The sequence below is a fragment of the Dendrobates tinctorius genome, unplaced genomic scaffold (assembly GCF_039654945.1).
Source record: "Dendrobates tinctorius isolate UK_male_01 unplaced genomic scaffold, ASM3965494v1 ptg000143l, whole genome shotgun sequence".
Classification (NCBI taxonomy): domain Eukaryota; kingdom Metazoa; phylum Chordata; class Amphibia; order Anura; family Dendrobatidae; genus Dendrobates; species Dendrobates tinctorius.
In genome coordinates, this window is record NW_027361810.1 from 29,259,747 (window position 1) to 29,284,255 (window position 24,509).

General features: G+C 41.9%; 1 protein-coding gene across 3 annotated transcripts in view; it reads right to left on the minus strand.

The window, feature by feature from the left end:
* Positions 1-9,821: 9,821 nt before the first annotated feature.
* Positions 9,822-24,509, minus strand: part of ACVR1C (activin A receptor type 1C) — a 77,072-nt gene continuing 62,384 nt past the window's right edge. For all 3 annotated transcript variants that reach the window (XM_073545657.1, XM_073545656.1, XM_073545655.1), the window contains exons 8-9: positions 22,620-22,750; positions 9,822-17,041 (exon numbers count right to left, since the gene is read on the minus strand). In XM_073545657.1, the coding sequence (XP_073401758.1) occupies positions 16,916-17,041; positions 22,620-22,750 (257 nt within the window). In that variant the 3' untranslated portion in view covers positions 9,822-16,915. The remainder of the gene's footprint in view (positions 17,042-22,619; positions 22,751-24,509) is intronic.

Genomic DNA, 24,509 nt, shown 5'->3' on the forward strand with positions numbered 1-24,509 from the left:
CACTGGGTAAATCTGACATGGAGAAGGACTTGGGGATCCTAGTTAATGATAAACTTACCTGGAGCAGCCAGCGCCAGGCAGCGGCTGCCAAGGCAAACAGGATCATGGGGTGCATTAAAAGAGGTCTGGATTCACATGATGAGAGCATAATACTGCCTCTGTACAAATCTCTGGTTAGACCACACATGGAGTACTGTGTACAGTTTTTGGCACCGGTGCTCAGGAAGGATATAATGGAACCAGAGCGAGTACAAAGGAGGGCAACAAAATTAATAAAGGGGATGGGGGAACTACAATACCCAGAGAGATTAGCAAAATTAGGATTATTTAGTGTAGAAAAAAAGACGACTGAGGGGCGATCTAATAGCCATGTATAAGTATATAAGGGATTTGCTTATATCAAAGGAAGGTGACGGTCACAAGGGGGCATTCTCTGCGTCTGGAGGAGAGAAGGTTTTTCCACCAACATAGAAGAGGATTCTTTACTGTTAGGGCAGTGAGAATCTGGAATTCCCTGCCTGAGGAGGTGGTGATGCGAACTCAGTAGAGGGGTTCAAGAGAGGCCTGGATGTCTTCCTGGAGCGTAACAATATTGTATCTTACAGTGATTAGGTTCTTTAGAAGGACGTAGATCTGGGGATTTATTCTGATGGAATATAGGCTGAACTGGATGGACAAATGTCTTTTTTCGGCCTTGCTAACTATGTTACTATGTTATATCTGCCTTTATTACTGGAAAGGCAACACTGTACCCCAAGAAATGGTCTTTTTGGGCATATAAAGCCCCCAGTTGATGGCAAGCATTTACCATAAGAGTGATAAATCTCAACAGCCGTGTCCCTAATGCATTTTCTGACTCTCATGGCCCTTGAAGCTTTTACACTCCTTGATTACATATCTTGAGTTAAAAAAAAAAGTTTGACAAATTCCTGAGTCTCAGTCTCTGTGTTAACTTCTCGGCTCTGTAGTACATCTCTGGGGCATCACAATTTACGGCTTATGATCTTCTGTAATTCTTAATATTAATGATTGACTTCAAATGCTAAAATTGTTGGGAAAGTGGCCCATAAATGAACTTCGAGACAATCTCTTTACGCTGAAATATTGAAGACTTTCATCCACCATTACGTTTGATAAATCTTACCATCTCAGTCATAAATTTTGCACTAATTATTAGCCTCCTCGGCCGGCTCATCTTATTCATCGACCCCTTTCATTATACAATCTTCTGGATGAGCGGTTTGATCTCGCCTTGGGTATACTATGTCTGGTGCATTATGGATGTCTACCACTTTTTTTCCACTTTGAACTTATGTTGCTTTTATATATTTCCAATTAATGTTTAGTACTTATGAGCTGCCAATTCCCAGTGATACATACTAATGTTTCAACAGAAAAGTCTTCTATATATTCAATACTAAAGCAGAAACTATCTGCTCAAATGAAGCTATACTTCAGCTCGTAAAGCCTCGGAAAATGATTTGTCTCTATCTGTAACAAAACTTTTCATTCCAATTATTTAATGCAGAAGCGTAGGAGGCATAGTTTTGATCATACTATGAACAATAGTATATCCGTAGCATTTTCAGTCTTGCTGAAATTTCTATCCCCGCGTACATCATGCCCTCGCCATAGACTGACACTCATAAGAGGTCATCATATTATTAATATAGGGTAGTAGTATAACAAAAGCTCGAGGTCTAAAATGTAGAACCACATCACTGACAATGTTCTATAAGGATTTTCAGTTTTCTTCTCTTTTCTCCCTCTTCCTGCATGGTGACTTCTCAAAAAATCACAACGCATGCCCACAACAGTCTCAACAAGTCAAGGAGCATGCCCACAACAGCCTCAACAAATCATAGAATATGCCCCATCAGTTTCAGCAAATCACCTAGCACGCTCCAAAAAACCTCAACAAATCACAGCACAAGCCCCCAACAGTTTCAACAAACCACAGAGCATGCCTCCAAAAGTCTCAACAAGTTAACGAGAATACCCACAAACAGAGTCAACAAATCTCAGAATACGCTCCACAAAAGCTTTAGCAGATATTTGTAAGACTTTTAGCATGACAAAAAAAAAGTTGTGCACACATACCCTTTTTGTCCTGCTAAAAAAAACTGATGGCAACTGGATCCGTTGTTTAACATTGAAGTCAATGAAAAATGTTAAATAGCCATCCATTTTTCTCCAATTTGAAAAGGACCCATTTTTGCTTACAGGATCCAGTTGCCATCAGTTTTTTTTTTTTTAGCAGGACAAAAAATTTGTGTCTGTACAACTTTTTTTTTGTCCTGCTAAAGCATTGTTCATGTGTCCAGTAATCATCAGTAAGAACTGATAGAGCGACGATCTGTTGACAATAACGTTTTGCAAATGTAAGGAGATGAGCAAATTAAGAGACGCATATAATAGTGTTTAAACTGAGTGTCTGTAAGCAAACACAGCCATCTACTGGTCAAAGGCAAAAGAGAAAATAAAAGTAAAAAAAATTTGAATTAGTGGGAACCCAAGAGTGAAGTACATGTTCCCACAGGGAGGAGTTTGGAGAAGACACCGGGTCAGGTGACAGATCTGGCCCAGAAACTAAATATAAAAAGGCCTAGCTGGGCCGAGAAGGGAATAGTTGGCGCCAGAGCCTGTACCAGGCAAATTGTGTGATCGCAAAGTGGGCTTTCAGCTACTATCACCACAGGAGGGTCTGTGAGTGGTCAGATCCCGGATAAGGCCTGAGCTATGCCTGAACTGAGAGGAATATTGATGACTTGAGCTGAGTGGAAGATCGGTGATCTGAGCTGAGAGGAAGATCTGTGACCTGACCTGAGAGGAAGATCCGCAACCTGATCTGAGGAGGATTGGTGACATGAGCTGAGAGGAAGATCCATAACCTGAACTGAGAGGAGGATCCATTACCTGAGCTGAAAGGAAGATTGGGAACCTGAGCTGAGAGGAAGATTGAGGACCTGAGCAGAGAGGAAGATCAGGGACCTGAGAGGAAGATCAGTGACCTGAGAGGAGGATCGGTGACCGGGTCTGAGAGGAAGATCCGTAACCTGAGCTGCGAGGATGATCCATAATCTAAGCTGAAAAGAAGATCCGTGGCCTGAGCTGAGCGGAAGTTCCATGACCTGAATTGAGGAAGATCCGTGACATGAGCTGAGAGAAATGTCTGTGACATGAGCTGAGAGGACGATCCGTGGCCTGAGCTGAGAGGAAGATCCACGACCTGACCTAAGAGGAGGATCAGTGACCTGAGCTGAAAGGAAGATTGGTGACCTGAACTGAGAGGCAAATCGGTGGGCTAACCTCATTAGAAGACCGTAATCAGCGCCAGTAGGAATCTATGACCAGCGCCAGTAAAATACCCTGACCAGATCTGAACCGAGTGCAAGAGACGATCCAGTTGTAGCAGATGACCTTTCCTGTAGGCCATTGCTTTCCACAGTACTGGGAGTGGGCTGGAACCGTTCTTCAAATAGTGAAGACAGCCAGCGAGTTGAGTGAGAAAACTGTCCCTGAAATGTATTTGCGGTCTAGCCGGTAGTGTCGTGACCCCCGTCAGGGCCTGTGTACCGTTTAGTGTTGTTCAGATAGCTAGCGACACTAGAGTGACACTGCCGTAGGGTAACATTGCTGGTGATCGCTACTCAGAGATGGGAATAACAACGTGTGACTAATATTATGTTATATTCTGGATGTCTGTGTTGCTAAATTGAATATTGCAATATTACCTGTTCTACTGTTTTTTTGCTCGTGCCATTTCCTGATCTCCCACTTAGGGCACTAATCCTTGATCTGTATATATTAATTAAATTGTTGTTGGTTTCATCCTCACTGTTTCCTCATTGTCTGCGCCATTGCATCCAAGTAACCTGCTTACACAAACGTAACTTTTTTGTCCGCTTGAAAAAAGTGACTTCAATTGGATCCGTTTTTTTAACATTGAGGTCTATGGATAAGCGATCAGTTTTTCTCCCATTTGAAATTGACTCGTTTTTTACTTACTGGATCAGTTTCATACGGATAATTAGTTGAAAGTTCACATGTCCATTAGTACAGGCTAAATATTGATATTTTTTCATCTCCAGTAAGCAATTAATGGATCCTTTTCAAATGGGAGAAAAATGGATGGATGGCTAATTAATGGATCCATTTTCGATAGACTTCAATGTTAAAAAAAAACCAGATCCAGTTGAAATCAGTTTTTTTCAAGACACCACTTTTTAGTCAATGGATTGCTGTTGGATCCATTCTAATGTTTGATTACTGGACATGTTAAATTACCCTTAATTGACAGAGCTGTAATCATTTGTCCTTGCCAATATAGTGTATTTTTAACAGAGTCTGATACTGTGTAATCACTGCAGATAAAGGCCGAATATTTAAGGACACAGCCTATTGACAACAGAAATGCTACCTTCTGTTTGTCAATTCTTGAAATAATGCTTATGAATTTATATAATGAAACAACGACTAATTACTACTGCTTAATAATGCATGAGTTACTGTCTTCATCAATAGTGTTATATTGCTAGTAATAGTAAAGCATTGTTAAAAAAAAATTGAACCAGGAACTTCCTGTTTACTGTGAGTGCTTAGCTGGAGCATACTTCACTTTCACTTTGCAGGCTGACAGGCAAAATTCTAAGATCCTCAGCTGTAAGAAATACCAGTTGTAAACTGTGTTATCTTTGTTCCTGAATAAATATATATTCACTGTTGAACGGCTGGACAGTACAGAAATTAATCTGCTACCAACAGGTTATGGGTCCAGAGACCCAGCGACCTAAAAACCCAAAGACCCAGATAACAGCCCAGAGGAGAGAGAGCAACAGGATACTAAGAAGAAGAACCAAAGATGGCCACCAGCAGCAACTCTGTAAAGTTCACAGTGCCAAATATGACTAAAAAGAACTACCAATCCTGGAAATTCAAGGTAAAATGCAGCTTGTAAGAGATGGTACTTGGAAATACATCTAGGAGTCTAGACCTGCATAGAGAAGGATCTCCCTCAGTATGGATGATTATCAGATGGTGCATGTACTGTATGTAAATGTGACACTGCAAAGAAATGTGGGATCAGCTGCAGAAAGTGCATGAAAGGATAAATCTCAGCATTAAGCTCTATTTAATGAGAAAGCTGTTTCAGTCTAAGCTAAGGGCCAAGATATGCAGAATTACAAAAGTATTACTCTAGAAATTGTGGAGCGCCTGCAGGGACATTGGGGAAGACCTAAAGGATTTCCATGTTGTTGCAGTACTACTAAGCGGTCTACTAGAAAGCTATGACACACTTGTAACTGCATTAGATTATGAATTTATATTAGAATACGTCAGAGGAAAGCTTGAAGATGAGCATAAGTAAAAGACAGAAAGTATAAGTAGCAGTGGGGTATCCAAAACAGAATCCACTTTAAAACCCCAAGATCTCCCCCAAAATAAGAGTAATTTGAAGGAAACACATGAGTGTTTTGTCTGCAAAAATCCATGGCATCTAAAGGCTGACTGCAGGGTCTGGAAAGCTAGAATGAATCAGCTGAAAAAGCAAAATAATCATCAAAGGGTTAAAATGCCATTACTGAAGAATATGACACTTCAAGTACTGAAGCTATAATGCAAGTACATCAAAGCATACATGGTGTATAGACTCTGGGGCAACTAGAAATATAACTAATGGGAGAAGCTTCCTCTCTAACCTTGATGAAAGTAAGTCAACTACCATTTACTACTTTTTAAAGGGAACCTGTCACCCCCCCAAGGCCTTTTTAACTAAAAGAGCCACCTTCAGCAGCACTAAGGATGCACTCTGTGAAGGTGACTCTTATGTTTCTTATCCCTAGGAATGCTGAAATAAAAGACTTTTATAAATTGCCCGCCATACCTCTATTGTGTCCTGGAGGTATGTTTTCTCCCCGTGTCAACCGCCTCGCAGCCGTCCATCATCTTCCTCTTGCCTTTGTGCGCCGCCGTCTCTGTTCCTCGTTACATGACCAGCGCCTGCGCTCTGCAAGCATTTCTAGGGTATGCGCCGTGCGCGCTGCCCGAGAACTTGCATCAGGTGATGATGTAATGATATCCCTCCTGCGTGGAGCAGAGGCCACAGATCCCACCCCGCAGTGTGTTATGATGTATTCACACTGCGGGGCTGGGAATCTGGTGCCTGCGCAGTGAGGATCTCTGCGCCTGTCCACATCTCCTTCCTCCTCTTTCCTCCACCATAATACGCCGGCACTTGGCAGCGTCTTTGTGAGCTGAAGTGCCGACGCATGTGCATGCCCGAGAAATGTTTGCAGAGCGCAGGCGCCGATCATGTAACAAGGAACAGAGGAGGTGGCACACAGAGGCAAGAGGGAGATGATGGACGGCTGTGAGGCGGTTGATACAGGGGGGAGAAAACATAACTCCAGGACACAATAGAGGTATGGTGGGCAATAACACTTTTGCTGGAGACATGAACGCTTGCACTATTAAAGGGAACCTGTCACCCCCCCAGGACCTTTTTAAGTAAAAGAGCCACCTTCAGCAGCACTAAGGCTGCATTCTGTGAAGGTGGCTATTATGTTTCTTATCCCTAGGAATGCTGAAATAAAGACTTTTAAATATTGCCAGTAAAGCATTGTTGAAAAAAAAGAACCAGGAAGTTCCTGTTCACTATGTGTGTAGATGGAGCACACTTTACTTTCACTTTGCAGGCTGACAGACAAGGTGCTAAGATCCTAAGCTATAAGAAATACCAGTTGTAATCTTTGTTATCTTTGTTACTGTGTTATATTTACTGTTGAACGGCTGGACAGAGATTAATCTGCTGCCAACATCAAATAAGTTATACATTTTCAAAAGGAATAACTGAGGAACAGCACAAAGCAGCGTTGGAAAAAATCTATATTTTATAGGGAAGGAATACAAGTACCATCTCCACGTTTAGCATGTTCTAGTTCTAGGTAGGCTTGTTTGTAAGATTAGTGATAAAAGCCTTAACCCGAGTCGGGATAGGTATAGATTATATGTGTGTATATATACACAAAAAAACACATACACAGATAGGTATAGATTAAATATATATATATATATAATCTATACCCATCCCGACTCAGGTTAAGACTTTACATTATATAGATTGTGAAACTCACACGACCGGCATCTTTTTCTCTGTGAACACAGGAAATCTTTGGTTGCCGCACCCACAATTTTGCATAGGTGCGAAGACGCTCTGTGAGCCAGATGTGGAGGGAAACCACACACAGATATAACAATGACATTTGTCTTTTAACAGAAAACCAGCTATAAGAAAACCATTTGATTACTGGAAGATCGTAAAGAAGCAGATATGTCATTAGTACCGTGTATTATCTGTATACATATGGGGGATGTAAGCAATACTTTCTGTCTGCAGAATCAGCATGAATTTTCTGCATTGTCCTGTTTATGTTTAATGAAAGCAAGAATAAAAAAAATGTATGGCCCCATACATTGCATCTCTGGTTTTACTTGGGTTTGTTCACAAGAGTTTTTCTAGAAAAATGGTATAACGGCGGCATTCTATTAGTCATCCTAATCTTTCCTGCAAGCCATGCTTAGGGTAGGTCCAGACTGTGTTGGTATATCTATGCATCAGTCCCCTATAGGGACCTACTGTAAAGAATCATATACTGCATGGTACGCCTTACATTTCAGTAGCCCTCTGCATGGGATAGCGCTGTCTGCTGCACTTTCCTATGAAAATAAATGGTGTGCAGACATACACCGACCGGCCGGAGGCTGAAAGAACACACTTTTGTCCTTTATCTGGTAAATGGGCACATTATAGTACTGTAGATTAAGTGCATAAACAGTATTTCTGAACCTGTAGAAACTGTTCTGTTGAACTGCAAGACAAGGTTACTTTCTGTGAAGTCTGTCTGAGGACGTTTGCTCAAAAAGAAAAGCTTGGACAGGCTTGGCACAACCCCATCTAGCAGGTGTCAGAGGAACCCCAACTTTTGTAACTCAACAACTGTCCAGAATATGGGCTCACAATGCTAACCTCTGCAGAGCTGCTGACCGGAGGAAGGAGCCAGAGACAAAGTCAAACTAGTTGGGTCAGTAACTGAAGGGACAGAATCAAGTGATAAAATCACTCTCAGGAGAAATGTCAGGGTCAGATTCCAAAAAGTCAGACCGGCGAGGGATAAAATTAAATTGATACTGGATCAGTAGCAGAATATGAAAAACCCACCAGTAAGATAGAAAACCAAATGCAGTAACTGGCAACTCCTAGCAAACTGCAGGAAGTTTAAATAGGGTGTGGCGCTGCCCCATAGGGAACAGCAGAGAGTGGATTACTCCTTAGATGGACAGCACGCAAACCTTCAGTTACCCCAGTGTTCCTAGATGGACAGCACCTGCCCCGCTGAGTGATATTAACAATGCTGCCTCATCCATTACTAGTATCACGCACAGAAGTAATATGGCGTGATGACAGAGGAAGACGTCGCTGGAGCAGGTCCGGGTAGGGATATAACCCTTTCACTGCCTCATCATTAGATCAATGACACAATATTCTTTGGACCTTTAAAAAAAAAAGCAGGCAACATAATGCAGATAGTTCCATAATATGCCAGGTCTGCCAAACATTCATTACTATTGCGCAAACTACTAAACTTTTTTTTTACCTTTTTTGCATTTTCCTGAAATTTTTTTTGCGCTTTTCTCAGTTGTTGGGGGAGTTAAATGCATGCATGTCTGTTTTTTTTTTTATCCTATACATGATGTAATATAATGTGATATCGTCTGTATATGCTTCATCTTTGTTACAAGATTTTATAAGGAAGAATATTATCTTTCGAGAGAAGGAAGCTGGATAGCGAACCTGCAGGACCAGGAACAGGACTCTACAAAAGGACTGGATAGCGAACCTGCAGGACCAGGAACAGGATTCTACAATAGGACTGGATAGCGAACCTGCAGGACCAGGAACAGGACTCTACAAAAGGACTGGATAGCAAACCTGCAGAACCAGGAACAGGATTCTACAATAGGACTGGCTGTGATATGAGTAAGCAGAGAAAAACTGTGCAAAAACAGAGGTGAGAATACAGGGAGCCTGTTAGCACAAAATGACTGTTCAAAGTAAGCACAGACGCTCGGTGAACCCTTGGCGTGGCCAAGCAGTTCAGTGCACCTTCCCAGCTACTTAATTTCCATCTATCCACCATGCCTCCTCTTCCTTGAGTGACAGCTCTGGCTTTACAAGATCCAGAGGAAGGAATATATAGATGGAAAACAAGAAGGTGGGAAAGTGCATTGAACGGTTTGGCAACACCAAAAGTTAATTTCAGCACTTCTGCTTGGTTTGAACAGTCATTTTGTGAGGAGCTGTCAGGCTTCTTATAAATATTTTCAGCACAGCGCTTGGGACATAAGAGGGCATGACCAAGAAGCAGCTGTATGAATAACGCAGCCATGACACACAGCGCTCTATAGACCATTGTTATCAAAGCTTAGGGCTCGAGAGTGTATTATCAGTCCGGGTGTTATCTGATAAAACATCGGATTGCACTTGGCTCAATGTAAATCTATGGGGCTTTGGACATGTTTGATTTTTTTTCTTGGACTGAGCCGATCCTACGAGAAATCGCAGAATGCACAACTTTCATCTGCAATTCGTATCTCACTCGGCCATGCAAGTCAATGATGGGAAAAATCTGATTTACACGGAGTGACGGAATGGAGAAGATGGACAAATTTTCTTTTATCTTCAACTTATCTGAGAAAATTGGATCACCCTATGGCCACGATTTACTAAAAAAAAATTATTAAAAAAGTAACTCAGCAAAAACTGCATTTTGCATTTTTTATTTAAAATATATATTTTGATTTCAAAGAAACACTGATAGAATTGACTATAGTTACCACTTTACAAAACAATACATGTTCATAAAAATGATGCATGAAAAAAATACATGAAAAAGTCCAGATATACTTAATAAGCCCAATGTTTGACATTGTATTCTTTGATATACACAATGTGCATGTGATGTTGATTTTGGTTGCGCCGTGTACATCCTACATAATATGTCAGTATGTATAACATATGCATACAATATACAGTACATCACAAAAAAACACATTATACTATACAGAAAAAAGGTTTATAGTCAAAGGAAACAAAAAAAACGTGTTGTTGTAGGGTCTACATAATGTCTTCATGACTCTGGGGTTGTAAGTTATTTTGGATGACGGTAACAACAATTTTTCTTTCACTTCCGAAGAAGGTTGTGGTTTCGATAAAACTCATTGATTAATTAGTTACTAGTGACGAGCGAGCGTGCTGGGATAAGGTGTTATCCGAGCATGCTCATGTGTTGGGATAAGGTGTTATCTGAGCATGCTTGTCTGCTGGGATAAGGTGTTATCTGAGCATGCTCGTGTGCTATCCGAGTTTCTTCGGCGTGCTCGAAATGAGAATATCTTGGTATAAATCAGAATTGCTAAACTTTGCACTTTACCTTCTGATCTACTAATATTTGGGCAATATTCTGTTCTGATTGAAACTTTTTTTAAAATCGCTGTTTTTATTATCAGTTTTAGGCTCAGAATGATTTTATAGCAGTCTGCACGTTGATTTTCTGATGCCCAAATCATCTGTATGGATATGGATTAAAATCTATTTTTATTTGTCTGTCTGCAGCCTCCACTAGAGGGAGCTCTGGAGCTAATCGAATACTGTCTGAATAATAGTAATCTGAGTGCTCCCTCTAGTGGTGGTTACTGGTAGTCCACATGTTTTCTTTTACATCTATGGCTCTGCAGAGGATTTGGAGCTTTGTATTAGGCAAAAAAGAGCTCAGGAGAAAAATATGCAAACCAGCCGCAGTGCACAGGTAGTTTCTCACACTTCATCCATGACTTACATGTCAATATTTCTATTACTAATAATGAATACATTAATAACTCCATGGAATAAATTGGTATAACATGAAAAGTAATTGCTATATTCTGTACTTCTGCCGATGCCTGGCTTGTTTGCCTGCTCTGCAGAAAATAATTTCATTTGTATCGTATTAACCCACCCAGAAGATGAGGCATTAATTAGTCAGATTTCGAAAGCAGATAATTGGCGCACCCGAAGTTTCCTTGTGCGGAGATAATTCAATCTTTGACTATTGACAAGGGAGATACAGTAAACAAAGCGGACACAACTGGAATAGATAATAAAACAATAAATTCGAATTTAAAGCATAAAGCATGCATATTCAACCGCCGCTTGTGAGTGGACTGAATATTTCACTATATAGAATGAATTGTAATTACAGCATTTGTCATAAGAAAAACAGATCTCCCGCTAGGAGGCTAAGTGCCCCCCAATCACAATGCGTTCAGAACTGGAAAAGAAAATAGTAATCCAAAGCAATGTATTCTGCACTGGGGGCCACCTTCGAGCGGTGGCACAAAAATGCTGGTGGCACTGAAACCCGTCTGCAGGACAGCGGGTGACACCCATTGTAAATAGCCGCCGGTGTCACCCGCCTCATGCATGGTCTGTTACTAAGTAGTATCCCAAATATACTCAGGTTATCAATCATGGTACTAAAAAGTGACTATACAATTCCTATGTAAAGTCATCTTACTTGGTGTCCTTTGTCTGTGTCCTGCTCAAATCGGTATACGTTTCCTACTGCTTCCAGGATGACCGTTTCAGTGGCATTGGGAGTGCACTGGTAAGGCTTAGCCATGCCTTCCCTGCCTTTCCAGTGTTGTGGGATAGGATAGGAAAGGCATGACTCAGAGTTACCACTGAAATCCCCATTCCACTGAGACAGACCCCCTGCAAGCAGGAGGAAAGGTATGCAGATTTGAGCAGAGGAGATAGCAGGAGGCAAATGGAGAACACCAGGGAGGATGACTACACATAAGAAGTACTTGACATGTTTTACCTGACGCTGTCATGGAGCTACTCACAAAGAAACAATTTTGCAGGGACAGCGCAGAAAACTGGATCGAAAAGGGACTTGGTTTAGCAAAACCATGACCAAAAGAGGGCATTCTGTGAACAGTCCCACGTGTAGGGTTGGACAATTTTGTGATTCGCTTTAGGTGGATTTCCTAAAATGACCACCTCCATTTTACATATTGCAGAAGGATGCATCAGTCAAAGAAGGATCCTATGACCTCAGTCAGGTTTCCCCATAATGCCGTGCAGCCATCACATCACATGCTATTGCACAGCCAATCAGGAGGGACTATTATAACCAGTATAAAAGCAGAGGCAGGGAATGCAGCAGCCAGTTCATGAATCTGAACACTGAGAGGACGTCACAGCTCACAGCTATGCCATAGAGATACAGAAAGAAAGCCATAAAACACTGAACAAACATTAAGGACCGCACAGTAGTGATAAAGAGCTACCATAGTGGATGTCACTTTGACATTAATATGGCTATGTTTCCATTGAGCTTGAAAGGGATCAGTACAATCCTAGGAGACCTCAGAGTGTTACACACGTGTTTTAAGGGCAATTGGAGGCTTTGCAGAAATTCAGATTTGTCATTAATCAAAATTTTGGGAAAAATTTGGCAAGTTTGAATTAGAATTGATTTGTTCATATCTACTGAACAGCCATCAGGGTGGATAGAGGAGGACAACAAAGGGGGTGTAGGCCTCTAAACATTTTCCCCATGTCTCTTAAAGCCGGTCTTGTGTAGAGAAGCCTCAGAAAGCGGCACATAGAGGTCCTCACTGTGGGGACTGCATGTGCCACCGCACATACTCTGCCATGTTTAAAAGGCCAAACAGTAGGAATCCCCAAAACAGGGATCCAGAGACATACAGTATTGTATAAACACAAACTAAAAAAAATACAGATTGATATTTACACATATTTTTGGGTTAATAAAAGTATATATTGGTAAAGCAGAATAAAAAAGCGATATCTTCATTGTAGTGCAAACTAGAAGCTGGAATGAAATTTGGTTTTACTAATGAATTAGTAATAGTATTTCAAGAAATTTAATATTTTGGCATTGCCTTGTTATGTACTGTTAACCAAACGGCAACACGGATCGTTAGGAAGGGTATCCAGAGCAGCTAAATGGCCCATATCCTGCATACATAGAACCCCGGTAAGATAAAATATATATATTTCAGTTTAGATGGGTCCAGCTAATGAAATTATATTTTATAGTACAATTTCTCTCTCAATCATTACACAAGATTCTTACTGCACCATCTAAACCTCGGTCCTAGGTGGTAAGGATTTCTTATACTGATGGGACTGAATAGCAAACTGGTCAATGAAAAGTATGAAAGTAAAAAAAAAAATAATACAATTTTTTTTATGGGCCACTCCAGTCCATGGAATCGCAGCTCTATTATATTTAAATCAATGGCTGCAATACCAGACACGACCTATGGACATTGGTGGTGCTGTATCTGGGAAAATAAAAAAGCAAAAAATCATTTTTACTCTCATACAACCCCCTTTAAGGACCGATGCTACATTCTTAGATCACCGTAAGGGTTGGTTCACATATTCAGTGCAGATTTTATACCCAGATTTCCAAATTGCAATAAAAATCTGTGCATATTTTCCATACTCGTTCATGTGGGTTTTTTATGTGGGTTTTTTTTTTATTTTTGTTACAAAAATGCACTAAAAAGGTAAAACTCATCCACTTTACTGCTGCTGTAAAATGTTGTGGATTTTATGTGCATAAAACCACACCATATACTCAAATACAGTATGTGTGAACCTGTCGTTTCATGCGGTGGTAGTGACATTTTTAATGGATTTTTCTGGGTTTAGAAAACCTCTGTCCTCCAGCTGTTTGTTTAAAATGTTCTGTCACTCACCCTCCCCGGGTCCAGCGCTGAGTCTACCGCCGCTGCCCTCTGTGTCCGTTATTGTCTGCAGCGCTGACGTCATGTCGACAGCCAACTAGTGAGCTCAACGGCTTTGAGTGAGTTGTGACGTCAAATTGAGCAAAGCCGCTGAGCTCACTGATTGGCTTCAGTGCCGCCGACATGACGTCAGCGCTGCAGTAAGTCGCTTACAAGAGGCACAGTGTGACATAATGAATACAAACTTAACAAAAAAGGCCCGAGGAGGTGAAAAAAATGTGATAAAAACGTCTAGGATTGGCAGCACTCCTCCATAGTCAGCAGTGCACTGCTCCCTGGTATCAACCACTGGAGGGGAAGTCACGTGAGCACTACAGCCAATCGGCAGCCACTGATCAGCTGCAGAACTCAAATTTTGAGACTTGTTTCTTCCTCTTTGACAAAATGTGTATGCTGCAGCCAATCAGAAGCTGATGATAGACTGCAGTGCTCACGGGAAGCAGTGTTGAATACTGAGAAGCGCACTGTTAGGGGAGGCGTGTTTCATTTTCTTTGTTTTTTTTTACCTCACTGGGCCCATTAATCAGGAGTTGTCCAGTACCGGACATCCTCTTTAAAAGATTTGTCCCAAAATATACATTTGTGACAGTCGTATAGAGCATACAAGTCTGATTGGTGAGGCCTGCAAAGTGGTACCCATCAGTCACAACACCAGAGGATCGGTCCAGGACAATCTCGCCAACTCTTCAAGAACCAGGGGAGTAACTACAATAGGTGCAGGGGTGGCAATCGAACCTGGAGCCTAGGGGGGCCCAAAAAACTATTTGACCTATATGAAAAGACCAATGCTATTAAGGACTTGAAATATTTGGGGGCCCCATTGGAGCATTTGCATGGGGGCCTATTTGCTTCAAGTTACTCCACTGCCAAGAAGATCCAAATGACTCCCGGAAAAGTTTCCGGAAGAGTTGCCAAAACTCCCAAAAGTAGTGCGTTGGGAATTTTTCAAGTAGGGTCCTAATGTTGAGATCAGTAAATATGTAACCACAGATTTGGGAGATTACTGACATCAGAGGAAAGTTCTATGTTGATTATCGATGGAGAACCTTTCCATTTTAAGGACTAATAGCGGTCTCATCTGCTAGGTCTTCACCAATCAGACTAGGTTTAATTAATGAGGATGTTTTTAGTACAAACCCTTTAATAAACTCCTAAAAGCTGAAAATAAAACCTACAACCCTTTCTACCAAAAAAATGTAACAAAACTGACAATAGTAGATATGTCCCACTCTACGGCAGAACCTCACGTAGAAGGCTGTATGGAGGTACATGAGGCCACACGCACTTCTGGTACAGATTGTCCGATCTACCCGCACCATGAAAGAGAGCATATTGATAAAAAAAAATTCAGCTCATAGTTGATAACTGATTGGTTAAGTTCCCTGCTCTTTCTATTCTTAGGAGTCCAGTGGGTGGCACCATGGCTGCCTGATCATAAATAAAAGGATCAGTCTGTCACTGATTAGGACCACCCACTGGACTCCTAGGAATATAAAAAGCAAATTACAAACTATGTGGAATATTTTCCCACATCTATATATCAATTTGCTCAGCTCCTCCTACTCTGTAACATGTTGCTGGCCAATCTGATTGCATGTTCAATGTGACAGGTTCCATTTAAGGTGGTTTATACATTCGAGTTTCGCAGTCCAAGTAAAGACAACGATGGTCGATCCAGCCATCTTCTGGCCCAAACTCAACATCTCATATGATTGGCTGTTGAGTTTGGGTTAGGAGTCCATGATTCGTACTTGTTCCTCCAAACACAGATGTGCGAACCTGGCCTAAACCTTAAGTTTCAAAACTATCTTAGAATCTTTGTTTTAATTCAGGTCCAAAAATAAAGCTTCAGCTCTGATTGGTCGACCCTTGGCCACAAAGCTCCTTTTACTCGTTGCTAAAGTTGAAATATGAGAGAAATTTAATCCCTATGTATGAAGCCAACCATAAAAAAAAACAAACATAGTGCAAAAAAATTAGATAAACAGTCGTCAACCTCATTTCTGTGCTGACCTCAAGTAGATATTGTGAAAAATGTACTATTTTATCTTTGGTTAGAGTCAATTGTCTGTTTACAGACTGATGTGGTCCCATCCCCATCTTACAAAAGGTTTCCCTTTAAACACATTTGGTTGTGAGAAAATCAGATTTTTTTTCCTAGCTACAGCGCCACTCTGGTCCACAGGTTGCAGTGGTTTTGCAACTCATTGAATGAAGGTGAGTGCCATACCAACCAGATTCTATGAGGAACAGTGGTGGCGCTGTTTCTTTTTATTTTGTTATCTCAAACATTCCATTTTAGAACTTTGGTGCCGACGATGGTTCGAGCGCCGTCTATAGTAAGACATAATATAAAATGCACCAACGACTATACACGCAAAAATATAAACGGTCTATAAATATATAGCTTTATCTACCGCCATTTGGATTATGACATGAGAAGGCTGAACATAATAGTTAGCGAGAGAGAAAACTGTTCCCTTTACCGAAACGCATCCTCTATTAAATACACCTGTCCATCTCTATTTGTAGACCCCGTGTGTTTTCTGACCTGAACGTTTTACATCTGTTTTTATAAAAATGAAATATTTTAGTGTTTTTAAGCTTATACTGTCATTCAAATAATGGATTTTGTCACTGTACATATATAACTTTTTAGCAGGCAAGAGCTGATTTTCGAAAAGCAACCCAATCGGCACTAGGCACATGGGAGCCATAGGCAATAAAGTCACAGTGGGCCTCCCGGCTACTCCATCATGAGCCGGGCAAAAGTATATATTATGCTTATTTAGATTGCCACAGGCCACCCAAGTGGTGCCACGTAGGCCCGGCATTATTTTTCTCAGTTGTTTTTTTTTTACACATCGGATCTAATAATAAAGTCGGGCCATTCAGCTCTGCCATTTCGAAAACCACCATAAGCCAAGGGTCCATTTATCCTCAGTTCTCCAGTCTGGCACTTGTTACTTTTGAGGTAGAGCAAACACAACTTCGAACAAATCCCCCTTATGTCTTTGTGACTGTCGTGGTCTCGTTAAAGCTTGAAGTCTTCCTCCACGCAGAGCTGGGACAGCGTCTTCTTTATCCTCAGCGCGGTAAGGCGGGCCTTGCCATTGGCATACCAACATTCTCTCATGATCCGGCCCATGACTCTGAGAGCCTAGAACAAAGTCAGAATTTAGAGAACATGGCTGTATTTCACGCCGCAAAATTATCATACTGTTATGTATACATTCCCCTATAGGGATTCTTTGGGACGTCATAGAGGACCTTTTACCAGGTCAAAAATGTCCAGTTTTTGCTCTTATTTTATTCTCACAGCTCCCCTTAGTATGCCACTTTTTATTTTTTCCATATAAGCTATACGGCTCCAAAGGTGTGGGCCTTTATATTTGGGGCTAATCTTTATGGTCTTTGCAAGGGGGGAGCGTGGCTCACAAGGTAATACAAAGCAGCCTGAAGACACGCCCCAGAGGATCTGTGAGTTCTGTCTCCTTGGAAAAGACCATACAAATTAGCACTAAATAAAAAGGCCCATATCTATGAAACTATATGGCCAATTAATAAAAAAATAGCTGGAATACTCATGGGAGCAGCAGGAGTAAACTAAGAGCAAAAGGTGTACAATTTTGCCACAGTGTCAGGTCCTCTTTAAGTGCTGTATGGTAATGGTGGGTGATGGAGACAAAAGTTGTTAGCTTTCAATATAACAATAAAACAGTCTGGTAGCAATATGGTCAGAGGTGCAGTAGCTGTTACTAATAAATTCCCACACTTGTAGCAGCAAATTGAGTGCCCTAAGATATATTAACACTGAATATATAAATATGGACTGTATTGCTGCCATGTAGACTATATTTGCTGCACTGAGGCACATAGGGCACAGATTGGCAAATTTATGCGTATTCATCTGCCACGACAAGGCGTCCGCCGTAGATTTTAACTACTTCTAACCGCTTTGAACATTGTGAAGTGGCTAAAAGAAGTGACCGTCCAGTTCTTCAGGTTGCTTATACTTGTAAGCCAATATTTTATTTGTGAGATGAAAAAAAAAGACAAAGACGGCATTGACATAGGTGCCTCAAGAATGACTGTAGGCTGTGTGCACACGTGTCTTTTTTTTGCGTTTTCGCAGCGTTTTTTAACGCGCGATTTTGTTGCGAAAACGCAAAAAAAAGCATCCCATGCAATCCAATGGCATTCCGCACATGCTGTGCTAATGCTGCGTATTTTACCGCGGCGATTCCGCACCCGTAGGAATGCATTGATCCGCTTACTTTCCGCATGTGGCCATTCCCACCATGCACAAAGTAAGCGGATCATGTGCCGATGGTACCCAGGGTCTGGAGGAGAGGAGACAAATAAAGTTTAAAAATAAAAAATAGTGATATACTCACCCTCCGACGGCCCCGAAGTCCTTCCCGCCTGTCACCAAGCTCCCGGCATCTTCCAGTCCCAGTAATGCTTTGCTCGAATGATCGCTGATGAATTTGCGCTCTCGCGAGTGTGACGTCATCTCAAGTCCTTCGCGCAAAGCATTACTGGGACCGGAAGATGCCGGGAGCGCCACAGAGCAGATCGGGGGCCATCAGAAGGTGAGAATAACATTATTTTTTATTTTTTTATTATTTTTAACATCCTATCTTTTACTACAGTATTGATGCTTGACAAGTGTGACCAACCTGTCAATCGCATTCCGCAAGCAAAAAACGCTTGTTTTTAATGGGAAAAACGCATGTGAATGTGCATGCGTTTTACCCGCGGCGGGAGTTGCGGAAATGCTGCGGAAATTTCCGCAGCATTTCTGCAACGTGAGCACGTAGCCTAAAGACGCACAGCGTTTTCTGCTTCAAAAACAATGCGGGTAAGCCTGCGTCTATAAGACGCAGTCTGCACATACTCTAAAGACGGATGGGATGAGCGCTCAGCCCGTTACAGAGTACAGAGCAGTAATGCAGGTCAGCATTAATACACTAACTGACCACATAGACCTTGGCGCACATAGTGGCTGCGGCACTTGTTTATTTGTATATTATCGCAGTCACTGCAGTTTGCAGCTATATTCACATTTGACTGATTTTGCAGGAGTCACTGGTCAGTTTTGTGTTATGTAGCCTAATCCCACACTTACAGTGGGTACGGAAAATATTCAGACGCCTTTACATTTTTCACTCTTTGTTTCATTGCAGCCATTTCGTAAATTCAAAAAAGTTCATTTTTTTCTCATTATCATACACTCTGCACCCCATCTTTACTGATAAGAACCAGAAATGTAGAAATTTTTGAAAATTAAAAAAAAAAAAAAATGAAATGTCACATGGTCATAAGTACTCAGACCCTTTGCTGAATATTGAGTAGAAGCACCCTTTTGAGCTAATGTGACACCCCAGAGTCCGGTTGTCACAGTGACATTACCTCCCTCTAAGAGGTGAAGTCATGCTTGGAGGCAGAAAGGGACCCCCATGCCAGGTAATAGATTAAATCACAATTTCCTGCTGCAGGTCAGAAAAGGGAGCTGCCTTATAAATTCTGGCCAGCAGAGGGGGTTGGTGAGTCAGCTAGAAGTCAGCTGAGAGGGTTGTCATGGAAATGAGAGCAGCTGTGAGCTGTGAGGAGAAATGATAAGACAGTTAGAAACGTGAGGTAAAGTGATCTTTCTGAAAGATCCTGTCAGTTCGGCTTCCTCTCTTGAACTCCTTACAGATCAGCTCCCTCTCCTGATCTGTGAAGAGGAAAAAGGACGAGCAGAGATGGAGAGGCTCTGGGGAAGCTAAATTCTGCATATAGCAGACCCCAGAGCAAAGCGCTAATAGAGAGAAAGAGGACGCCAGAGTCCTAGGCTGACAGGAACTGTACGCCCTGATAGCCGAATCTGAAAGTACAGGGGATTGTAAATTCCTGTGCGACATTGAACACCTGAGGGCACAGCAGCAGATAAGGAGCCCGGGGCTGACGGTGAAAAGGAAGGTACCCGTGGAATAGGCTCATGCTGACAGCCGTACAGGTTAGTGAAATCATCAAGAATTGAGGGTCGCAGCATAGTTATATACAGCGGAGACCCACACACAAAGCGCAGAAGGAAGGTCCTAAACCCCGACCTGGCAAGGTGGATCCCCTGAATGCCTCCAGGTGAGCCGGACTCATCCCATCACCTGTATGTGGTACTCCGGACTGCAACCAATTACCAGTAAAAGGTAAAGAAACTGCACCTCTCTGTGTCCTTCTCTCATTTCTCTGCACCCCAACGTTCACAGCCATCTTAATTATTAATCAAACATCTTTGCCCTGGGACTATTGCTCTACCTGTGGAGAGCCATTTTCACCTCAGCTGCGCCACATCAACAGTCTCAGGGGAACAACACTGCAGCGCTGGTCACCTCTGACCAGAATACCACAGGTGGCGTCATGTATTTAACCATCTATAAACTTTATCTTCATTTTTACCACATAAATACCACACAACAAACCCCTATTTTATTACTGGACGCCTCTGGGCCACGGACCGGGTCAACGGCGCCGTGACACCGTCCTCCACTGAAGTCGACGGGCCCGGTACCGAGTACCCCCAGGCCCCGCAGGGCGCTCCACTAGTACAGCCATGAGTCTTCTTGGGAATGATGCAACAAGTTTTTCACACCTGGATTTGGGGATCCTATGCCATTCTTCCTCGCAGATCCTCTCCAGTTCAGTCAGGTTGGATGGTGAACGTTGGCGGACAGCCATTTTCAAGTCTCTCCAGAGATGCTCAATTGGGTTTAGGTCGGGTCTCTGGCTGGGCCAGTCAGGAATGGTCACAGAGTTGTTCTGAAGCCACTCATTTGTTATTTTAGCCGTGTGCTTAGGGTCACTGTCTTGTTGGGAGGTGAACCTTCAGCCATGTCTGAGGTCCAGTGCACTCTGGAAGAGGTTTTTATCCAGGATATCTCTGTACTTGGCCGCATTCATGCTTCCTTCAATTGCAGCCAGTCGTCCTGTCCCTGCAGCTGAAAAACACCCCATAGCATGATGCTGCCACCACCATGTTTCACTGTTGGGATTGTATTGGGCAGGTGATAAGCAGTGCCTTGCTTTCTCCATACATACCGCTTAGAATTATCACCAAAAAGTTCTATCTTCATCGCATCAGACCAAAGAATCTTATTTCTCATAGTCTGGGAGTCCTTCATGTGTTTTTTAGAAAACTATGCGGGCTTTCATACAGTACAGTACTGTATGTCTTGCACTGAGGAGAGTGAAAAATGAGGATGAATGAACTCATGGAGATCAACATCCAACACTGCGGAGACACCATAACATGTTTCTCAATGCAGTGATTCTAGGGCAATGCCCCCACCCTTATGGGAAATATGTAAATATATGCAAAACACAAGCCGCGGAGACACCATCACATGTTTCTCAACGCAAGCAATGACTAGCCAGGTCTTTCCCCGGGAGGGAATAACCACGGGAAGGGCAGTCTCCAATGAAGGAAACCACCTATGCCAAAACATGGTATCCATCCACAGACAGCTGTTTCGTGGTATTGCCCCTCATCAGTGTGGAGTAGGAAACTGGCCAGTAGGAGCAATTGCACTGAGGAGAGGCTTCCGTCGGGCCACTCTGCCATAAAGTCCCGACTGGTGGAGGACTGCAGTGATAGTTGACTTTGTGGAACTTTCTCCCATCTCCCTACTGCATCTGTGGAGCTCAGCCACAGTGATCTTGAGGTTCTTCTTTACCTCTAGTGGTCCCAAACTTCTTCCATTTAAAGATTATGGAGGCCACTGTGGTCTTAGGAACCTTGAGTACTGCAGAAATTCTTTTGTAACCATGGCCAGATCTGTGCCTTGCCACAATTCTGTCTCTGAGCTCCTTGGCCAGTTCCTTTGACCTCATGATTCTCATTTGGTCTGACATGCACTGTGAGTTGTGAGGTCTTATATAGACAGGTGTGCGCCTTTACAAATCAAGTTCTATCAGTTTAATTAAACACAGCAGGACTCCAATGAAGGAGTAGAACCATCTCAAGGAGGATCACACGGAAATGGACAACATGTGACTTAAATATGAGTGACTGAGCAAAGGGTCTGAATACTAATGACCATGTGATATTTCAGTTTTTCTTTTTTAATAAATGTACAAAAATTTCTTCATTTCTGTTTTTTTCAGTCAAGATGGGGTGCAGAGTGTACATTAATGAGAAAAAATGAAACAAAGAGTGAAAAATTTAAAGGGGTCTGAATACTTTCCGTACCCACTGTAATACCCAAGCCTATGAAAAGGCAGAAGATGCCACTAATTACCCTATTTGAATGTACTGCAGTGTTATTTCGACACTACACAGATGAGTAAAATTAATAATGGAGATTGGAGTGCGTGGGATCCCGGGCGCTAACAAAGGTTAATCCAGGTGGTAAGTATGAAAAACTTCCAATTTATTGCAACGTGTTTCGAAGTAGAACCTGCTCCTTCCGATTTTGATCTAAGGGTCGGATCAAAATCAGCAATGCAAGTCAATGGGTCCGTGAAAAAAATCAGACAGCACGCGGAAGAACTGTCAGAAAGGAGAAGGTGGAGAATTTTTTTTGATTTCTCCATGTACAAGAGAATCGGATAACTCTCTGATCAAAGTCTTATCAAACTCGGATCAGAATAATGGGTCCGATTTTATCGTACGCGAAAATATTGGACGTCTGAATAAGTCCTAATACTGTTTTTAGTTTGTCACTTATTTTACATATTTATTAAAAAAACGGTACCTCAAAACTTTGCCACTGGTTAGGAATGTTGGGCCGCAATTTTTGGTCACAAACAACTTTTCTCATGTCTTCCAGTGAAGGATCAGAAGGCACCATATCATAATAAGGCAACTGGTATTCATCCACTACACCTGGAGCAAAGCAAGAAACCGCAGGGTCAATGATACATTTCTGATACAGGAAAGATGTATATCTTTGTACCGTGTTAGCCAGTAGATAGAAAAATATTCAGGATTGAGAGTCCTCAGTAGTTGATACCTTTTAATGGCTAACTGAAAAGATGGTAATACATTGCAAGCTTTCGAGACTACTCAGGTCTCTTCATCAGGCTAGACTAATACAAAATCTGAAGTCACATATTTATGCACAATACAGCCTAGAAAAAATGCAATAGATAAGACAAGTGACGTGAAGCAGAACTATCAATATGGGAGAGGGAGAAACATAAATATAAACATTGGACCAGTTCATAGATAAGGAGTCTGGATGTTTTATGGTCCTCTGATTGGGGTCTAGTTCTGTGTTGCCCTGCAAGGTTTTAAAAGGAAATTCCTTAATTGATGTAAAAAGACATAAATCCATGCGACACATTCATTCCAGCACTGAGAGTGTCAAAGTTCGTCATAAATTTGTACTCCCAAACTCGTCTCTCTATCTGAGATGTGAAGTTACCTTTCAATACCAGTAATTTCATATCCATGCTGCTGTGATCAGGGATACAGAAATGTTTTGCCACAGGTAGATCCATTCTTTTTTCTCTTATTGTGTGACGATGAGCATTCATCCTTGTTCTAAGCTTTTGCCCTGTCTCCCCCACATACAGACCCCCAGTTGGACATTTAGTACAAATAATTAAGTACACCACATTAGATGTAATGCAGGTGAAAGTACCTGGGATCTTGTAGTCCTGATGTGAGTTGGGGATCTTTATCTTGTCCGTGGTCATTATAAATGGACAGGTTTTACATTTTTTCTGGTTGCAAGGAAAGGTTCCTGCAGCTGTTGGAGAGGACAGGGAGCTTCTGACAATGATGCTTCTTAAATTTGGGGGCTGCCTAAAACACAGCAGTGGGGGGTCTGGAAAAATTGATTTTAATCGGGCATCTTTTTGTAGTAAAGGTTGTAATTTCCGTGCAGCTCCCCTTAGCACCTCCAGATTTGGGTTGTAGGTGACTACTAGAGGCACTCGGTTATTTTCTTCTTTAGCTTTGTAATGTAGCAGGTGATTCCTTGACAATCTGGTGGCTCTTGTAATTTGGTTTTCAATTGTTCTTGGATGGTAACCCTGATTCAAAAAGGTTTTTTTGAGGCGACCAAGGTGTTTGTCTCTATCCATGGGGTTGGAACATATACGATTGTATCTGATGGCTTGGCTATAGATAATAGAGTTCTTTATGTGTTTTGGATGGAAACTGTCCCATTTAAGGTATGTTGGACGGTCGATTGGCTTCTGATACAGGGATGTCTCTATTTCATTGTTTTTTAGCTTAATGATGGTGTCCAAAAAATTAATCTCGGTACTGGAGTAGTTGAGTGTTAAATTGATGGTGGGATGAAATTGATTAAACTGTTCGTGGAACGTCTTTAGCTGTTGCTCAGACTCCGTCCAGATGATTAAAATATCATCAATGAAGCGGTAGTAGGCCAGGGGCCTGATGGGGCATGAGGACAAAAAATCGCTTTCAAGCTTGGCCATGAAAAGATTTGCATACTGTGGAGCCATTTTACTTCCCATAGCTGTGCCAGTCTCCTGTAGATAGATCCTGTTGTCAAATTCAAAGTAATTGTGGGTGAGGATGAATTTTATAAGTTTCACCACGGCATCAGCATCAGTCCCTGTGTTTTCCATGAAGAATTTGCAGGCATGTAAACCATCTTGGTGTGGGATAT